The sequence below is a fragment of the Haliotis asinina genome, chromosome 7 (genome assembly GCF_037392515.1).
Source record: "Haliotis asinina isolate JCU_RB_2024 chromosome 7, JCU_Hal_asi_v2, whole genome shotgun sequence".
Taxonomy (NCBI): domain Eukaryota; kingdom Metazoa; phylum Mollusca; class Gastropoda; order Lepetellida; family Haliotidae; genus Haliotis; species Haliotis asinina.
Window position 1 is genome coordinate 59,969,475 of NC_090286.1, and position 20,677 is coordinate 59,990,151.

At 41.9% G+C, this 20,677-nt stretch overlaps 1 protein-coding gene across 1 annotated transcript; it reads right to left on the reverse strand.

Moving 5' to 3' along the window:
• Positions 1-1,893: 1,893 nt before the first annotated feature.
• On the reverse strand, positions 1,894-19,715 carry LOC137291038 (transmembrane protein 272-like). The gene is made up of 5 exons (XM_067822296.1): positions 19,016-19,715; positions 5,479-5,587; positions 4,023-4,082; positions 3,342-3,554; positions 1,894-2,440 (listed from the first exon to the last, which is right to left on the reverse strand). Exons 1-5 carry the CDS (start codon positions 19,079-19,081, stop codon positions 2,187-2,189), a joined length of 702 nt encoding a protein of 233 aa, XP_067678397.1. The 5' UTR covers positions 19,082-19,715; the 3' UTR covers positions 1,894-2,186.
• Between the last annotated feature and the right edge of the window lie 962 nt (positions 19,716-20,677).

Here is a 20,677-nt window from a genome sequence, read left to right on the forward strand (position 1 = left end):
GAACTCTACCGACTACAAAAAATGAGTTATCGGCCTTTGTTCATATACATGGCGGTATAGGTGCCGGGATATATCTTTGCCGTGTGAGCAGGAACCTAGCGCGTCGTGTAGACTAAAACAGTGTGCCTCGTTCGCCTTATGTAATAACACCCCAATCCTGTACTTCTAGGTCACACTGGCCAGCTATCTGAAGATATTTGCACATACCAATTTAATAAAAGTTGGAATGTATACGGAGCGTTGTAACATAGTTGTTAACGTGGAAACTCCATAACAGAGCTTGTACGTTCTTTATCTGTAAATATATGTCTCACTTCATCGTTCTTAGAAACCACTAGCTGACGATCGGGAGCCACAGCTATATGATCATGACGTGACTAAAACAGTGTTGCTCGTACAGTGTGCTACTGGCTGATTTGTGTGGACAACTATTGGTGCTCACGACATGTGACTGTTGGGTGCTGCCTTGATTAGAATGGTGTTCATTACGTCAGCCAGTGCTTTGCCTTGTACAGATTCCATGCACGAAACACACTCATACAGCTCTCTCAAATTTGGCTTCCACCTGTAACAGCTTGCATCATCACTATTTCCTAGTGATTCGTAAACACATGCTCTGTCATCGTATATCATGGTGATAATCAATGGATTGTCTGGTCCAAATTCGATTTTTTTAAAAACAGCATCGTACAGCTATTATACTGCTGGAACAAATATGAGCTCATCATATTGTCACAATTGTACAATCGACTCTGCTCTTACCAGAGATTTATGGATGTAGAAAGGGTTTTGTCGCTTCTGTTCTCCTTACAACAAAGATACGATGGGAACTTGCGTTTGACCTGTAACACGAGTCTTCTCCTTAAAGCAAAGATGCGTCATATGTGCTGGGAAGCCTGTGTTAGACCTGTAACACGAGTTTCCCCCTTACAACAAAGACAAGACGTATATGCTGGGGAGCCTGTATTAGACCTGTAACACGAGTTTTCCCGTTACAACAAAGATACGATGTATATGTTGGGGAGCCTCGCTTCGCCTGTTAGATAACGACTTGCTTTGAAAAAGTAGAAAACTCACAAGCAGACGTTTTAATCTGTAATATTGACCGGTTTGAACTATTATCTACATTTTCCCTGTGTAAGAACGACTTTCATCCCGACCATACCATACAAATACACTCACTGAATATCTATATTGGTTGCTTCCTCCACATGGCCAGGATCCCCTGAGTGATGATGGTGTATCAAATTGGCGTGTCGTTACAGTATGCTGTTTTGGGGATTCCCTTAATACGTTCTTGCACAAGATTTAGGTTTCCTTCGACAGACCGTGATGTAACTTATAAAGCGACGTTAAGCACTAATACTAGTGGGGCATGGTGGGCGAGCTGGCTAAGGCGCCAGGCTAGTGATCCAGCGAGGTTTCGGTTTCGGGATCGAGCCCACCTGTGACCGGGTGTAAAAAACCTTGGAGTCAACTTTGTGTGCAGACTCTCTCAGTGTTGTCACAACCCCTAGTGTACAGTACACAACCCTGTGCACTTAAAAGAACCCACGAATCCGTTGGTATATGACCAGATGGTGGCTACATGAACACGTGCATACACCTAGCAACGTGCAGTAAACTTGGACAAAGTGCTGTGACTATGTGTCCCAGTCCACCCAGCTGTCAACTGGGTACCTCGTTAGGATGAGACAGCTACAATAAACTCGGTGTGCCTAGTGGCAGCAAGAGTTGTATACTCCCCAGGGAGTTGAGAATGAAAAAAAGATGTGCTGTTGAGATCGACATCCGCTGATCGAGGGAAAAATATTTTAGCGCCTAGAGAAATTGCCTTGCAGTTTGATTTGTGCGCTATACAAGAACACTTATTATTATTACTAGAGCAACACACAACATTAGCAACTCATTTTATTATAGAATATTTATATACAACATGTATATATTTTTTCGATATGTGTAAAAGACAGTTATTTAAGTGTTCTCCAAACTGGTAATCTCCTCTGTCCATGGCAACCATGCACTGATTGTCAAGGCAATCTCAGTAATGGCAAGGGGAATTCTGATGACAAACCGTTTACAAGGAAACGTTGATGACAATGTTGAAGTGTATGTAATACTGTTGAATGAAGCAGGATAACATTCGTGACGATGATGAATGATATTTGATCTTACTGTCATGTTGATTATATATGAGTGATACTGTCTGGGTGGTCCGTTTCCTCGTCCTGCCCGCCACGCAAGGACGAGTTTGTGCACGTCTGGTATATGTACAATGACGTCACAGTCAATAGCACAAACACAAAGATGAGTCCAACAACAATATATGCCGACGTCACAAGACCAAATGCAAAATAATACGCTGTAATGTCACAATAGGTGGTCCTGATGGAGTCGTGAAACTGCACTATTTTCTCGGCACTATAGATCCACACCGACCCTGCAACAAAACAGTCGCAGTCAGCCTGCTGGCACTACAGATGAAACAAAACTAAAATGTTCTTAAACGGGTGTACATATGTGCTATGTCATCTGTAGAAAGTGGTGAAAAGATCCACAATGAAATCTTGGTAACCTGGTCTAACTGGATGTGCTTTATTTGCTATCTTCAACGCCACCCAAATCAATCATACAATCACACTGAACCAACAAGTCACTCACACATTCACGTGTCCATCATCCCACTCACACATTAACGCAATTCCATTCACTCGCTCACACATTCTCTCACCAGTCACTGACAAAGCCTCCAACCCTCACCCTCAATATCACCACAATCACAATCATGTTCACAATCAGTCACTCTGAAGTCTCACACAAACATTAACTTAAACAACCACTCACACACCACCTACTCATGCAACCACTGACCCCTGTATCCACCATTCACATACATGCATTCACATAAAAACCAATGCTTGATATGACTACTGGAAAACTACTCACTCAACTCCCACACCCATCCCCTCAAATAACCGCTCACTCTCATTTCCTGGTCCTCACACACATACTCTCACTACTGACATTACTATGAACCACTCTCACTCACTCACTCACTCACTCACTAATTCAGAGTATGTTTTACACTCCTATGTTCTTTAGCTGGTGCAAGTAGAGCCGTGATCCACCTGTCCTTCTAGACAATCTGCAGAGCCGGCGGCTCCCTTGCATATAACGATCTTAATTAATTAGCACTACTGTGAATGTAACTCTCATTCTCAAACACAGGCTTAAGATAGCTGTAGCGCAAAGATCGCTTTGTGCTAGAGAGCACTGGCGCTCACTGTCCAGTGCAATATCAAGGGCAGATAACTCTAAGCAGCATACATCGCCAAACCCACCTGCCAAGTTCCACAACACGAGAAAAAGCACTAGTATTTTTAGGAGGATGCTCGTGTTATCTAGTCTATCAATATCCGGGTCACTGGACTTCTTCTTCTCCATGCACAGTCGGAGAGCCGAGATGCCCGTATGTAGAGCCAGGATGCTGCCATCAACCAACAGGAACACAGGAATAGCAGGCTCAAAGGGACATAACTCTTTCTTCTGTATGCCTGTATAGCAAAGTATGGCTTAACCAATTGCTTAACGAGAAGAGATAATATAATTCGTCCGACGTCACATCACCATTTCATTGATGCCATATGGAGATCACTGATACTTTTGACATATGTCTCACAGACGTCTCTAAACTGTCATAATTATCTTCCTATGTGTGTGTTTCTGGCGGACACGCGACTTGCCTTTGCGTGTGTTTATGGCTGATGCCACCGATGGCGCAGCGTAGCTGATAATATCTCTGTTTGATCGTGATTCCTAAAACCATTTGTGTGGTTTAACCTGAATAGTACAACTAACTCTCCTTTCAGCAAACATTTTTAGATTTAATTAATACTGTTACATATATCTGTTGGAAAATCGAGGGTAAATATATGACGTCAAGATATTAGAATAACATAATTAACAACATCTACCCTCTCTTCCCCGAAATTTGAATATTGTACATGACATGAAGTACTCACCAATGAAGAGCATGCTCACAGTTATACAGATGCTGCAAAATCGCACACACTCCCGTAACACTGGAAACAATGATTTTGGTGTTTAGCTTTCATGGCATGTTTCTATTAACATATCTGTTCAAGGAAACAATGTTGTAACATTCAATCATGGGAGACAGATACATATTAACTAAAACAGTAATGGGCTGACATCGCTTGGCTGTGTCAGAATCTGTTACTCGTGGATTCCTGGTCTATCTTTGCACCGATTATGTCCGTTAATACGTTTCATGTTAAAGGTTAACGTCAACGCCGTGTGCCACGCTGGCTACTCTATATTACATCCTACTGAAATAACGACCAAATCAGCGCAAACCTGTGCCCTCGTGCTCGAATAAAGTGATAGAGTAGCTGTGCATGTTCACCAAGCATCAACCCTGAGACCATTTTGAGGACTTCTGCTTTAACGTTTGTGGATTAGCTAGTAGTACTTATCAAATTTAGCTTCCCGTGGCAACATTTCGAAACAATTCACGTTGCTGACTAAACTTCGCATGTGTCTATTTTCAAAGGCAAAGTAGTCGAATGAAGTTTTACGCCGAAATCAGTAACTCCCAATCCTTAAACAACGGCTTCAATAAACATATTACATTACCTTTAGGGTAACAAATAATTCCTGTGTGTAATGGTACCACAAACATTTTCAACAGGAATTACGATGACATATAATAGCAACGATATTAAGCACTGCATAGTTATACAAGTACGCGTTAAATAGTCTCTCAGTTTGGTACTTTGGAGTTTAATCAGTTGATTATAAAGCACATGTGACTGTCCTATTAGGCAAAAGCCTGGCAAACTGGATACTCTAATGATACTTAATAAGATACGCTGATACTCTAATAAAGCTTGATGAGATACACAAAAAACCTCGCCTACGCTGCTTAGATCCGAGGCATATATTACATAAATAACAAAAGAGGGTGAAAAACATAAATGAGTGAACTCATTATTTTGTTTATGTGCTCTGCAACACAGGAAACTGTCTGACACAAAGAAAAGAATGTATTCCACATATTGTTCTAAATGTTTAAACCACAGTGACACAACCCCTCCCACATTTCAGAAGTCAAAAAAATATAAAAATTAGAGTAGAGTAACTATGATATCTGTGTTGAAACCAAAAGGTTATTGGATGTCCACAATGTAGACGTCGACGATGTATGGTCGCAATTCAAACCAGTCATTAACATATATATAACTATAATGTTTCAAGGTTTCATTCCATGGTTTCAGACATGTTGATTACAGGTGCTCTTCTAACAAAGGCGCCATTCAACACTGTCTTCACATGTGACTATTACCTTCAGTATATGGCGCCGTGGTGAGGATCATAAGCTGTTATTAAGGTGTACACCAGCAGATGTATTTTCCGATAGGACATTTCTGTTATACCTATCATTAACATCCGACTTACCTCTGTTTTTGAAAACATATCTAAGGAACAGGTATGAAACGCGCAAAGGGTTGCGTCTTCTTTTCATGCTCCCATCACGTGTGTGTCTGAACTGGCCACAGATGACATCCTGAAGCAGAAACATGTGTCTTATGTACCCATGAACAAGAACTACCATGAACATCTCTACAGAAAACCTGTACAAATGAACAGGAACTATAACATGCACGTGTACAGAAACCTGTACCCTTGAAGAGGAACTATTACATGCTCTTGTACAGAGAGAATGAACCATTGATCAGGGTCTGTCATGTACTGTCATATGAACCATAATGTCGTTAATTCGTCGTTGTTATTTCACAGTGATTTGTAAAAAGGGTTACTCAATCAGTTTAATTCGTTTTTCTTATATGTTTTCTATTTGCAACAACGATACACGTGTGAAAACCACCGAGAGTAGTTTGGATTGCTTCACCTATCCAGTCTTCTATCAACCACACATGTTGTACTGTCCACCTCATCGTACCCTGAACCTTCGCTCGATGTAAGGCGAGAGCATTGATTTAGTACAACCCCTTGGTGTATCAAATTAAAACCTTATTTCCCTACTTGTATTTAAGATGATGAAGCAAATGAGAAAGGGCTGGCGTGCCCTTGGGCAACAGTCAGAAACAACGGGATCCACATTTGGGGTCTTTGTCACGTGATTAGATCAATTAAGTAATAGGTGATCGATATGATAGTCTGGTAGTTTGGACACCGTCGGTCAGTCAGATTCTTGCGGAGCTGCATTGTACTGGCGTCATTAATACGTAGAGACGGAGGGTGGTCTAACCAGGCTAAATGGTGGAGATATGGGAAGGATCGGATCTGAATGCAGCCGATTTGACATCTCGATGCCTGAAAACGAAATCCAGTCTCTAGGACTGCAATCTTTTTGTGGAATGCAGGGACACAGTGTGGCTGTTGACAGATTACATAGTGATAAACGCTTTAAATGCCCGTAATCTGTATGATCATCAGTGCCTTTAAACATGCAATGCAATCAATATCTGTGTCAATCGTCTTGCCGAAGTAAATCGTGTGCTAAGTGCCCATCGTTCCGAATAGTAGTTACGATAATTTATTGCATTTAAAATAAACTCGTATCGCCTATGTTACTGATGTCTTCGACACACTAGCATTAGGAGACAAAAACACCTCAAATCTGCGACAGGGTCTGTAATTTGCGAACATTGGGGCAATTTCTGTCTGAATGATAAAACTGCAGCATGATAGCAAAGTAGCACTGACGCAAAAACTACAACCATTAGCTCCGCAAGGCTCTTCAGCAGGAATCATGGCACCGTAAGAAAAAAGACACGCGTCGAAACAAGATACTGGCAACAAGACGCAATGGTAACAAAATACAGAAGCACAGGTGACGGGTCACAGTGGAAACAGCATCGGGGTGGAGTGGGCTATGGTGGGGTACAGGTGAAAACAGGACATCGAGAGAAACGGGATACAGGGTACACAGGACACTTGTAAGTGGAAACAGGATTCTCTCACTGCAAGACAGGACACAGGGAGAAAACAGGACACAGGGAGAAAACAGGACATAGGGAGAAAACAAAACACCGGGAGATCCAGGACACGGGAGAAATCAGGACACTGGGAAAATGAGGATACATGATAAGTCAGGACATATGAGAAAACAGGACAGTGGGCTACCAGAACACAGGAGAAATCAGGACACAGAGAGGAACAGGACATAGAAAAAAATTATAGGAGAATTTCAGGACACAGGAGAAAATAGAACGCAGGGAGAAACAGTACACGGGAGAAATAAGGACACAAGAGAACTGAGGACACAGGAGAGGACAGGAAACAGGGAGAAGCAGCACACAGAGGGAACAGAGGGAGAAACAGAATAGAAGGGCACTTAGGGCACAAGGACAAAGAGAATAGAAGGGTACACAGGACACAGAGAGAAACAGAATAGAAGGGCACATATGACAAAGGGAGAAAGAGAATAGAAGGGCACATAGGGCATAAGGGGAAAGAGAATAGAATGCTACATAGGACACAGGGAGAAAGAGACTAGAAGGGCACATAGGGCACAAGGAGAAACAGAATAGAAGGGTACATAGGACACAGGGAGAAAGAGACGAGAAGGGCATATAGGGCACAAGGAGAAAGAGCATTGAAGAGTACACAGGGCACAAGGATAAACAGAATAGAGGGGTGCATAGGACACAGGGAGAAACAGAGTGCATACACTGAGGGAAAGAGGACACGGGCAAAAAGAAGACATAGAGAAAAACTGACCACATCATTGTAAACGTAGAAACAGGAGACAAAGGGAACTGGACATAAATATCTGTGACAGAATCAAGGTCACAGCACCTTGTCCACGAGGACCTGTTTTGTCCACCATGGAGACAAACACTGCGAGAGTAGACACTGGAACTCGGACAGCCATGGCCAACATTCTCAACTGACTTGACCTCTTTGTCCAGGCTATCCAATAAACAACACCGCGTCGTCTTACGTAAAATCATATTTGCAAATCAAATATAGTTTTGAAGGAGGTCTGTAATGGAACATATTCATCTCTGCAGCGTTGATGACCAAATTAATTCACAATGCAGGTTGCTAAGGTATGGATTTGCGAATTGGAACAGACTTGCAACAGTTACAAACACTATCGTATTCGTATCCAATATGCCATCAATAAATCATCACAAGACCTAGTGTTCGTTTTAAAGGAGTTACTGTACAAGTTGTTTATCGTCTTGGGTGTGCAAAATAGATGATATATCATACGGTAAACCGTCAGACAATTATACTCAACCGGAGGGCACATTGTGGACAGCTGGACATACTGGTCATTCTGCAAATCATGATATTCATGCGAGTATAGTTTACATTTGATGCGAAAAATACAACTGTCCCCTGCTCTTATTAACAAAGTGAGTCAACAACAGTGTTGTGTTAAGTACACTGCGCATGTGCCGTGATGTATAGAACAGTAGACAATGAATCTGAGTGCCATATATCGACTCGGAGAGTGCTCGTCACTGAGTTTCACCTGTAGTGTGGTCAGTTTGTCCATCAAGTTTTTTCACAAGTCACCAGCCATGTCTGATAGGGACTTAGTCCTTGTTAAGCTGCTGAACGTACTTCAGGTTAGGGACAGAATTAATTAGGATGCGTGTTAATTTGTTGTTTTACGGTTTTACTCTTCGACGTACGGAAACGTAAGGCAGTTTGTTGTGCAATTCATTTATATGTATGTTTTCACTGACTGCCGACTGACGGCATGAGAAAAACGGCATTACCCTTTTGATTTTGTAGATGATGAAGGGCACTAACTGGTACATAAACATCATCAGGAAAACGTTGATAATTGCAATAAGGTTACACCTTGCACAGACATCACACGAATGCATACGTGAGTGAGTGAGTATGCGAATAGCAGCCAAATCGGGACCAAACTGTTGGATGGGCACTCTACCACCATACTGTCATTTTACTCTGGTGTTGAGTCCCAGTGGGTGATTAAGAAGATATGATAGGTGGTAGAATTATATGACCTGATAACAGACTTTAGGCGTTCAACTTCGCCCCTAAATTACCCAGCAGTACACTGAAGATGTTCATCATTTGCGGAGTGCTTATCCTTTGTCGGTGTTTCGGTTCAGATGACATAAAAGATCATCGCCTCAAGTGATGCATGGCATTGATTGGGAGGCTAAATGGACCTAGAATGGTCAGTTGGTCAGTGGAGAGAAAGATGGCCGTGGAAGACAGGCCTGAGGCGTTAGATCGATGGACAGAAAATGGGAGAAGCAGTAAATGACAGTTTCATTGGTACCGGGGGTTGGGGTTCTCAGAGTAAATACAAGATGCGTGTCCTGTCCTGTCTGATGATCACGGGGCTGTACAATGGAGGCAGCTTGGTTTTTGTTACGTCGGTTGGAATACTTTACACTTACGAAACAATGGTATCAACTAGGTGAAATACCCTGTTAAAACTTTGTGGAGAGTTATCTGGGTAAAGTGTGGAATTTCGATATACTGGCGTGTTTCTTGGTGTGAAGGTTGCGTGGTCAGTAGGTCTGCTGTGTCATTTCATCTTCACTTTCATGACTACTTGCATCACTTGTACTTCCTGCACACAGATATTTACCAAGTCAGCTCCAGTGACAATGGCGAACTCTTTCAAAGCTACACGATTGGTGAACGAAATCATGACGAAAATAAATTAGTCAAAACACATTAGACTGAGATTGAACCCTGCGAAATGTGGTTGTGGGATACATAGATATGCCTTTTCACTATACGTTACCTCTCTTCTAATACCGATATGTGCTTAATAGAATAACTTTTGTAACCGACTCGTTGGGAAAAATAAACACGATTCGTAAATTATCAACAACATCCTGCATTTGTGCAATATGGGTCGGCAGAAATAATACGAAAAAACCCCACCTTAACAGCCATTATAGTATTCAGCATTGTACGACTGTTTTCGCCACACATCGTCTTGTCAAAAGCTGTATAATGGGAAGGAATACAATAACGGGGGAACGCATAACAATCTATCATCTTCAGGCGGGGGAAGATGGCAGTACACTCGCTGGATATTGAAAATTTGCCATAAGTGTCATGCACAAGTGTGATTCTTGGAATAAATTTGTGCTAACTCGGTGTAATATAATCACGATCATCAGATTATTCGTGAAGGACCCAGCTCCTGTATCAGATCCTCCTTCAAACCGCCCTGGGCTGGTGATGAATGGGGGACCGTGATATTGGTCCTCGCCACAGGGGCTAACCCGTGATGAGGGGAAGTTGGGATCTTGAGTCTCTGCGGTCATTTATAGCCAATGCCGGGATTACATCAAAGACATCGTTGGTTGAACATGTTGAGTATAATTAGTGATATTTATACGTTACTGTGGGGCTAGCTCATACAACTCAAAGTACTGACTGAAGTAACTGCTGACATCTCCTCGCGCTTGTAGATTCAGCTGAAACGTTTCTCGGGGTCTCAATAAATACATCTAGTGGAGTGTTTGAGTTACGGCAATCCTGTGTCTTAAGGAATACACCTCCCAGATAGTTACAGTTACAGTTATTCGATGTCTCAGTAAATACACCCAGCAGATTGATTAGGTTACTCGTGCTCCGTGTCTCAAGGAATACATCTAGTGGAGTGTTAGGGTTTTCAGCAACTCGGTGTATCAAAGAATACATCTAACAGCTAGTTAAGGTTACGGTGTATCAAGTAATGCATCAGTCAGATGATAAATAGAGTTAGTTCAAATACGGAATATAAACACATTTTACCATTATCAGACGATATCGATTGCCAACTATGGACGATGAAGCATGATGAGCATTGTCACAAAAAGACTGAACAAGTTAAAGAATACATAGTGAAGGACCAATGTTAAAAGACGTCAGTGAACAGTCAGCGTTGGCCACCACCCGGACACAAGCTGCAGGTGAACAGTAAAATTTAGACTTGAGTCTTTTAGGGCTTTTACATTGCACAAAGGGCTGGTCGGAAAATACTTAGTTTCAGGTACAATGAGACAGGTTGGCGGCAGACTGACAGGAGGTGTTCTTACCATATATGTTCCATAAACAGGCTGGGTACAATGAGACAGGTTAGCGGCAGACTGACAGGAGGTGTTCTTACCATATATGTTCCATAAACAAGCTGGGTACAATGAGACAGGTTGGCGGCAGACTGACAGGAGGTGTTCTTACCATATATGTTCCATAAACAGGCTGGGTACAATGAGACAGGTTGGCGGCAGACTGACAGGAGGTGTTCTTACCATATATGTTCCATAAACAAGCTGGGTACAATGAGACAGGTTGGCGGCAGACTGACAGGAGGTGTTCTTACCATATATGTTCCATAAACAAGCTGGGTACAATGAGACAGGTTGGCGGCAGACTGACAGGAGGTGTTCTTACCATATATGTTCCATAAACAAGCTGGGTACAATGAGACAGGTTGGCGGCAGACTGACAGGAGGTGTTCTTACCATATATGTTCCATAAACAAGCTGGTGACGACAGACAGACATCATGTACTATGTCATCACGAATTAGGTTCTCCTTCGTCAACGCAGCAGCAGTGAGCGAAAGGTTAAATGCAAGTTTGGACAAAAGTAACGTCACAAGTCTGGCGACATGATAGTTACGTCACCACTAATGCCATTAATACTGACGCTTACAGCAGAGATACCAGACTGCTAATGTGATTCACCTGCCCCTCTTGAGCAGGGTCACTGAGTACATGTGTCGTCTTGTGACATCATGTGGCCAAGACTCATCAGCTACTTTTCATCACACTAGTGAGATCAATAATCTGGAGTGACATCCAACACTACCTCTGAACTCTGACATTTACACGCATTTAGGCGTGTGTAAGTTGTGTCAGTCATTTAGTAAAGATAGCACAGTGTATTATTATACATGCATAAATTCAATTGTAAATTGCTGGACATCATTTAGGAAAAACGAAATAGATATTTAATGAAAAAATAGAACTTAATCTCTATCTTTGACTTGACCTAAAAACGCAAACGACAACTTCAGTTTCTTAAGAACATATCATGAGATCATATGTCCTTTACAGACAACCATTCCTTTCCATTTTGATGTATGATATTTTTATATCTTTTTAAATCATTTCATATTGTATCTCGTTAATTTTATTAAAAGTAACGCTATCGATAAAAACGAACGGACCTTTCTAGTTTTCTTTTTCATATATAAGATAGCAAAACAAAAACCAATATCAAAAAGACATATTAAGTGAGCAAAGGTCCAACTGGTAGATATTAAATGTGTTGCCGTTTGCAAACTGAGGTATACGGTATACAAACATCGGGAACATATTTCGGTTTTTCTCCAACTTGGTTCGCCTTTTTTGCCCCGAGCCCATTATATCAGTAAAACCACCAAGTGTTGTAATAATGCTGCTTGATTTGTCAGTCTGAGAAATCACTGCATCGGAGATACAAAATGTCCTGAAGTTACTCCTCATAAAGCCGGATATTTTCACTACTGAGTCGTGATAAACATTTGTTAGAGCGAGTACATCATGATATAGCTCGCAAGTACTTTTCAAATTCTTTTTGAAGTCGTTGATGAATTACATAAATGTTATTTAAAGCGCGATAATTACGTAGAACGGGTGCCATAAGTCCTTTGACATATACTGTAGAAACTGTTGACGTCACTTCCGGATGTCTCCGCGACACATATTTCGAAACTATATTCGTTTTGTTCTTAGATAAATGAAGGAATGTCTCTCTCAAACAATAATCTCGTTAGCTCTCTTTGGTCAAACTGGTACGGAAGATGCAAATATTACACGTTTACACCACTTTGGTGAAACATTCATGGGTTGACCAAACCACGAATAATTATCACATTATATCAAGGTTCGAACATACAGTCCTAGCTAGGATTCCGACACGTCTGCACAGACCATTGCAGCACCTAAACAGACTGGACAACGCGTGACCAGAGTGTCATCAAGAGACGATTGGATTAGCATCATGATGAACATCAGCCAGAACGTGGATATCGAGAAGCATTGGTCATCACTGATGAAGTTTTATGCGTATCACCGAGCGTGCATAGTTACCATAACATCATCATACTTGGGCACTGTATTCCCACAATCTGTCGTCTGTGATGTAGGCATAGGACTGGTGGTGGTATAGAGGGGTGAATAGTTGTACACATTGCCTTCAATATCTCGAGTGATTAAGTCGATGTATAGGTTATACGTCCTAAGGTTTTGGTTTCAATTGACGTTAAATGTATCTGGTTTCTCTTTCAGCGATAGTCATTGATGTACATTTTTTGGGTGATTTTATATGCTCCTTTTTATATTTCGAACAAAATGGATTGAACTTTAACGATGTTCGTCTGTTACTTCCTTTACTTTAGATTTACATTATCACTGCTGTCATTGGTATAAAGATCAAGAATAACGTTTATTTAATTCAGACTGCAATGAGTGCCCGGCTTCTCCCGCTAGGCAGGGTTGCCTGATTGCTTTTCCTTTTCTCTACCAATACCATGTGTTTGAGCGTCTTGTCCCAATTGAAACGCCACTTTGTAGATGTAATTTCCATGATTGCACCGCAGTAATTTGTCCGCTTGCATCAAGAGGTGTAAACCCCCAGGAAAGATGCACAACAGAATGCGTCCGTTGCATCACCTGTGCTCCCAGTCCACACAACCAGCCGTCAGAAATAATCTAGAATCAATTGTTGAATGCTAAGCAATTTCCCCCAACACGTGCAAAGCGCTGACCCCCGGGTCGACCGTGATAGGAAATATAATGATGGCCGAAGAGAGAAGTGCATACTGTGGCTGGCATTGATTATATAATTGCTGGCGCATGGACACAACAGTGGGTGACAGGTTTTAATGATGTAGGAGCTGAATTTCTTTGGTGAGGATGCGGAATTGGTTTGGCAAATGTTGATAGCAATCAGCGACGTCTCAGACAGGAGACCTTGTTTCTTGACGTCTTCAGAGATTTTGATCGTGCGATGGTGAGACTGTATCTACATGAGGTTAAGGACACTGTCGGTGTCGTCACGAGACCATAGCTCCATCCAAGTATCTCATGACGACACGGACAGTGTCCTTAACCTCATATACACATAATCTCACCATTTTGATGGCACCCCGTGAGGTATTAGGATGGATCCCGTGATGTCATCAACTATTTGGATGGATCGCGTCAGAAACTGCACCAAGTATTCCCATGTCAAATGTTCGCGTCATGGCGACCTTGTCAAGTATTTATACTTCTAGCAATATTTTCGTAGTATTTTAGTCATGGCAACCTAAGCGACATGTTCATGACATGTTATACTTAATGGCGTTCATGTCATGGCACGATGTATTCAGTAATTGTTCCGTACAGTATGCGTAGCTTCATTCGAGCATTGACGTTTACTGTTTCCATTAATATTCATGCAATAGTTGGTTGTATCAACTTCTTATATACATATAGATATTTATAACATAGGAAAAGCCTGGCGCAGGAAACAGCAGTAAATTAATTTATCTGCTTACACAAGTAGCATATAACATTTCACGGAGATAAACGTACCACAAATCAGCGAATTTTTGAGCATTAGTACCAAGAATATTAGGTCTAATGATAATGGTCATGAAACTTAGCACGATGATGCCCAAAGTCTTACATGAATGTTCCGTTGAATAAACCAGGCGTAACCGGAGGCGCTGGGCTGTAAAACCCCACATTGCCTTCTCATCCTACCGGGTACCCACTAACTGCTGGGAGAATAAAGTTACATTTCAAACACGTAGCACGTAGATCATACTCGGACCGATGTAGGGTGGTGGATACATTCACATGACGTCACTATTCGAGCCGATCACGTCGATGACGTTTAGACTATGCAACTTTAATGACTCACTGTCTCGAAGCTTTAACCCATTATTAAAATCTGATAGCCAGGACACCGGAAGTATTGACTATCTCCTTGTATACAGGACGCTGTGCAAAACTTTGAACAAATACAGGTGAATTCACAAGAGCCAATGTCGCTATTTGACATGGCTTGATGAATCTGTTGATGTCAATACGTCGATCCAACAACAGCCGTGGGGCATGTCGCTAGCACACTCAACACCACGCCTTCACAGACCAACCATGACTACAATGAAACCTGCAACAAAACCCCTCTAACCCTCCCCCCGTGGGGTAGCCTAGTGGTTAAAGCGTTCGCTCCTCACGCCGTCAACCCGAGTTCGATTTCCCACATGTGTGTGAAGCCTATGTTACTAGACTGCAGCTAAACGCGGCGAACCATTAACACACTCACTCACTATCCCAGACATGTCCGACTGCATGTACATCTCCAGTACACCCTCAGGGATTGATGGACGTATACCCGGAAGTAAGCGGCTCATGTACAGAAAGGTCCTAAAGCCATGTAAACACACTGTTTACACTCAACGAACCTACCTCATACATACCATGCAATGCTTTTTCAAGAACTAACGTGTATGGTATCATCCCTAATGGAACCATACACACAAAACGGATGCGTGGATTACCGCAAAATGTGAACATCGGTTTTTAATTCAACTTCCTAGAAGAAAACATGTATTTAAATCAACAGAAATCGGTATGTAAATAGTCGCGGGGATAATGGAACTTCACAACCTGCTCAGTGACTCACAGACACACACACATTCACACATGTAGATAAGAAAAGGAAACTGAAATCAGAATAAGGACAGTGTAATAATTAACGACAAAGAGTGCTCTGCTAGCAAATCCAAAGGCACGAAATAACCTGTCATATATGAACTGACATCAATACTACTATCCCGCTGCCAAGATCTACAATGTTTACTTGCACTGCCAGGGGTCAGATAAGGTCACAATAAAATTGCTCAAGAGTGATACTTCCAATTGATTAACTCCACACCTAGAAATACCTCCGGGTTATAAAACTACCAGCACCAGATTCAGTGTGCATGTTTGTGTCGGTATTTGTGTGGATGTGGATTGTTTAGCCAGTATCCATGTGAAGCATAAAGCTTCAGGAAGTTCCCCACGCTATATGCCTGACACTATATGTATAGAGATACACGGCATTCACAAAAAACACTAACGTTCATAATGCAAGGAAAGAGAACTTCTGATCCTAGGCATCTGCCATTCAAATACCGTCACAACTACTACCTGTCCTGTTGCTACTACGTCAGCTACAACTACTACCTGTCCTATTGCTACTACGTCAGCTACAACTACTACCTGTCCTATTGCTACTACGTCAGCTACAACTACTACCTGTCCTGTTGCTACTACGTCAGCTACAACTACTACCTGTCCTATTACTACTACGTCAGCTCCAACTACTACCTGTCCTATTACTACTACGTCAGCTACAACTACTACCTGTCCTATTACTACTACGTCAGCTACAACTACTACCTGTCCTATTACTACTACGTCAGCTCCAACTACTACCTGTCCTATTGCTACTACGTCAGCTACAACTACTACCTGTCCTATTGGTACTACGTCAGCTCCAACTACTACCTGTCCTGTTGCTACTACGTCAGCTACAACTACTACCTGTCCTATTACTACTACGTCAGCTACAACTACTACCTGTCCTATTACTACTACGTCAGCTACAACTACTACCTGTCCTATTACTACTACGTCAGCTCCAACTACTACCTGTCCTGTTGCTACTACGTCAGCTACAACTACTACCTGTCCTATTACTACTACGTCAGCTACAACTACTACCTGTCCTATTACTACTACGTCAGCTCCAACTACTACCTGTCCTATTGCTACTACGTCAGCTACAACTACTACCTGTCCTATTGGTACTACGTCAGCTACAACTACTACCTGTCCAGTTGCTACTACGTCAGCTACAACTACTACCTGTCCTATTACTACCACGTCAGCTACAACTACTACCTGTCCTGTTGCTACTACGTCAGTTACAACTACTACCCGACATAATCCTACAAACTATGTATCCTACAAATATTGATACTACTGCAACAGCTGCTGTTACCACTAGTGCTATTTCCCTACAACAGCTACCTTCACTACTGCTTGCCTCAGTAAGTCTATCACACGTACACAATGTAAGCCAATATCACACTGACCTAGGTAAATACTTTGTTAGTTACATTATTAAATGAGCATTGTTCTTGTAGACGCTGGTCTGATTTGAGCAGGCAATCGTATTGTTCTGACCCTGAACCAGCCAGTGTCGAGTGACTGTACACAAAGACGCAACCTTCACAAACACAATGGTGTTACATGACAAATGTGTTATAGTCAGGGAGTTCCCAGGTATGTGCTAATATTGATATATGGTGATTACTGTCGAGAGTCAACAGCTGATGACAAGCATGCCGACTTCTTGGTCCACCGTGGCGTTGTGTAACTACAGTCGATATCTACTTAGTGTAATGAGACATACATGCTACACGCATACACTCTGTAACCCCTTTCCCCCAATTTTACACACCCTACATCATATGGAGGGAGAACTTCAATATACCATATTTCCTCTATTAGGCACACGATGCACATTGGCTTTAAAATGAGGCTTTGTCCAATATGGGATAAAAGTGTCTCTGTAAATTAGAGATCAGGCTTTAATATTTTGACACCGTGTCCATTATTTGATGAAATTAATGATCCCTCTCGTATTCACTTCCGGCTTGTAATGACTACTTCCTTTCACTTTCGGTATCACCTTTTGGTAGGATACGGCGTGTGAAAAATACACGGTTTAGATTCGATGAAGTAATATGTGCCAAAGCAGACCACAGGTCAACCCTTTGCGTGAAATGAATAAACTCTAGCGCGTCAAATAAAGGAAATACGGTATATAGAATACCATGGGCCTGTGTGACTACGCTCCGATTTCAACTACTTACATAACATACATGTATATGTGAGAGTGCAGATTGTGGGCCACTCTGTTTAGTGCAGTACATTTACTGTATAACCCCATACAGCTACACAGTGTTGTGACCGTCTTGTACTGTCAGTTGGATAACAGGGCATGCCGTCATACAGTATTACTTTTGAGGGCAAGACATTAAAATATTCATTGTACGTTTAGCATTGTATAATGTCATAGGTATCATAGCAAGTGACATTAGCTGGGACATGTGTTTGATGACGCCACAGATATTACATTTGCCTTTCGGAATTTAGAGCGGATGTCGAGGTTTTTTAACAGAATAACAAAATGCCATAAAAATATAAGAAAACCATATCTGTCACCTTTAATACATGCTGGTCTGGGAGTATTGTTTTACCCTTGTTTTCACTAATGGGGTACGTTTTGTTACGTGTTGGTCCATTTCGTACTTTCTGGGCATCAGCTTTATACTACATTCAGTGTCCTTATGAAACAAACTGCTTCTCAGGTCAGGGTCACTAAAACACAAAGTATATATATTAGCGGCTCCGACTTGTCATCGTAGTTTACACAAGGTATTGACAGCTAATGCTGACCGACCTGTACCTGAGCCTATTGTAGTTACAACGGAAAGCTGCCTGTCTGCGCACACCTGTAATTTCATGTACTGTTACTCCGACAGTGAGGGCTGACTCATCAACATGTGGTATCGTTACACAGGAAATGGTCGTATAAAAACTTGTTTTGAATTTTTGGGGGGAAAATGAGCGCATTCTGACTGGTAGTCGTTCACGTAAATAGTCAAAGTATAGAAGTATCAAATGAATCAGTTTAATGAGTTTACATTTTGTCTTCTCTAGTACCTACCAACCCCGAGGATTCGTACAATACTCAACCCTGTAGATCATCCGGTACACAAACACATACATGTATAGCTTAATTATCAGTTCATGTAAACACGCTATACTGCATGGGCTTTGAGCAAAGTGCTTGTTGTTTTACTAAAACTACAGGGGACTAAAATAGCGTGCACACTGCACCATAACAATACATTCTACAGTTGGAAGTAGAAATCCTACCGTGTTTTCCTCCTTGGTCTCTTCCTCGACAACATCGTTGACTCCCAGCAAACACTGTGTGTCCATGTTGATGTCTACCTGTATGACGCTTCCTGTTTCAACCCGGCTTAATTACAGGTGAGGGATAGTTCATCTTACCTGCCAGGCAAGAGTAGAGAACGATTCTACCTGCAAGGTAAGAGATGTGAACGCCGGTGACACACGTCGTAATGAGCTGAGTGAATAACAGTCCGAGCTTATACAAGAGGCCCCAGGCACACAGGTCTCTGACCCACGACTCACTCTATGACTATCATGAAGGTGAGTGGACAGAGCCGGAGGTGTTTACAGTGGACCTAAATAAAGAAGTGAGCACACCGGGGGCCCGAACAGAGAAGCACGTGTTGTAACCCATAAATACCGCCGTTGTAGCGGAGGACCATGCCGAAACTGAAATCACAGAAGCATGTTTTACATGGCGGCATGTTCGTGGTACACATGTGGGACACTTCGTAGCGGGGTGACTTATGTCACAGTGACGTAAAGATAACCCCGGAAATATGAGGGTTATCTCATGTCGGGTAAAACGAGTGATTAAGTCTGCCCTCGCCGAGGCTAGGACGCGGGTTCGAATCCCACCTCGGTGCAGTGTGCACATGTTAACATCCCTGTATATTTATAACAAACCGTACGGTTTCACAAGGAGAAATAAAATGACTATTTGGAATACAGTAACATTACCGATGTTATGAAACGCATATTTTATGCTAACTGAGGAATACCTAGCGCATCAGTGAAGATATTAGACATGCATGCTGCTTTGGGCAATATGTATGTAGTATGTCAGAATATGTCAGAATATGTCAGAGGAGAGGATCGTATTTCAGGCTGCTGTCCCAGCTGTTGTCAGTCTGATGTTTATGAACATTTATTTAAAAAGTCTGCATCAAATACTCCGATGAGTATGGGTCTACAAACTATAAACGATAATCAACACACAAATCGTCATCACCTGCGTCCTCAGTTAACGTGTCAAGTGGCATCGTTGAGCTACACTTTCTGTCCAAAGAGAGCAAACTGCCCTACAATGCGTACATGTATACGCTAGTTGTCGTACATGGGATTTTGTTATTGTCACGCTGGAAAATGAATTATGCACATATTGTACATCTGTCTTCTCTGTGTTTGAACTTGTAACTCTGGTAACATGTTATGAGATATGTCATGTGAAAAGATATCTGTTTCCTGTTGTAATCAAATCGTGATCTGGGACAACATGTGACAGAAGTCGTGTGGCGTGCAAGAAACCGCTCCATCAGAGCGTGGCCATCATTTCCTTCACACAAGAAAAACAAACAGTACCGAGTGAACATGTTATATAAAAAGGAGCATGACTTAATTTTGCATTCGTTTGAGCCCACATCCAATGTGATAATGACGAAATCGAACTGAAATGACAATGGTGAAAGTTTGTGGGTGTCGTCGGTATTTCGTGTCGATAGTTAACCATACGTTTATCAAGAAATAAACAAGTATGAAAGAAACAAATAACAATGCCATGGTATACAATAAACAGTCTCGTTGAGCTCATTATGAAAAGATTTATAAGCCACTACTAATTACTGCAGTACTTCAGAATGGCGGTATACAATGGAGAAGTAGTCCACAATTCCGCACTACAAT

Bases quoted from the DNA above. Each gene is read 5' to 3' on its own strand.
- LOC137291038 (XM_067822296.1), bottom strand. From the start codon at position 19,081: ATGGACACACAGTGTTTGCTGGGAGTCAACGATGTTGTCGAGGAAGAG. The intron at 5,588-19,015 runs GTAGGATTTCTA...TTTCTGCTTCAG, and splicing joins AGACCAAGGAGGAAAACACG to GATGTCATCTGTGGCCAGTT. The intron at 4,083-5,478 runs GTAAGTCGGATG...CATTGTTTCCAG, and splicing joins ATATGTTTTCAAAAACAGAG to TGTTACGGGAGTGTGTGCGA.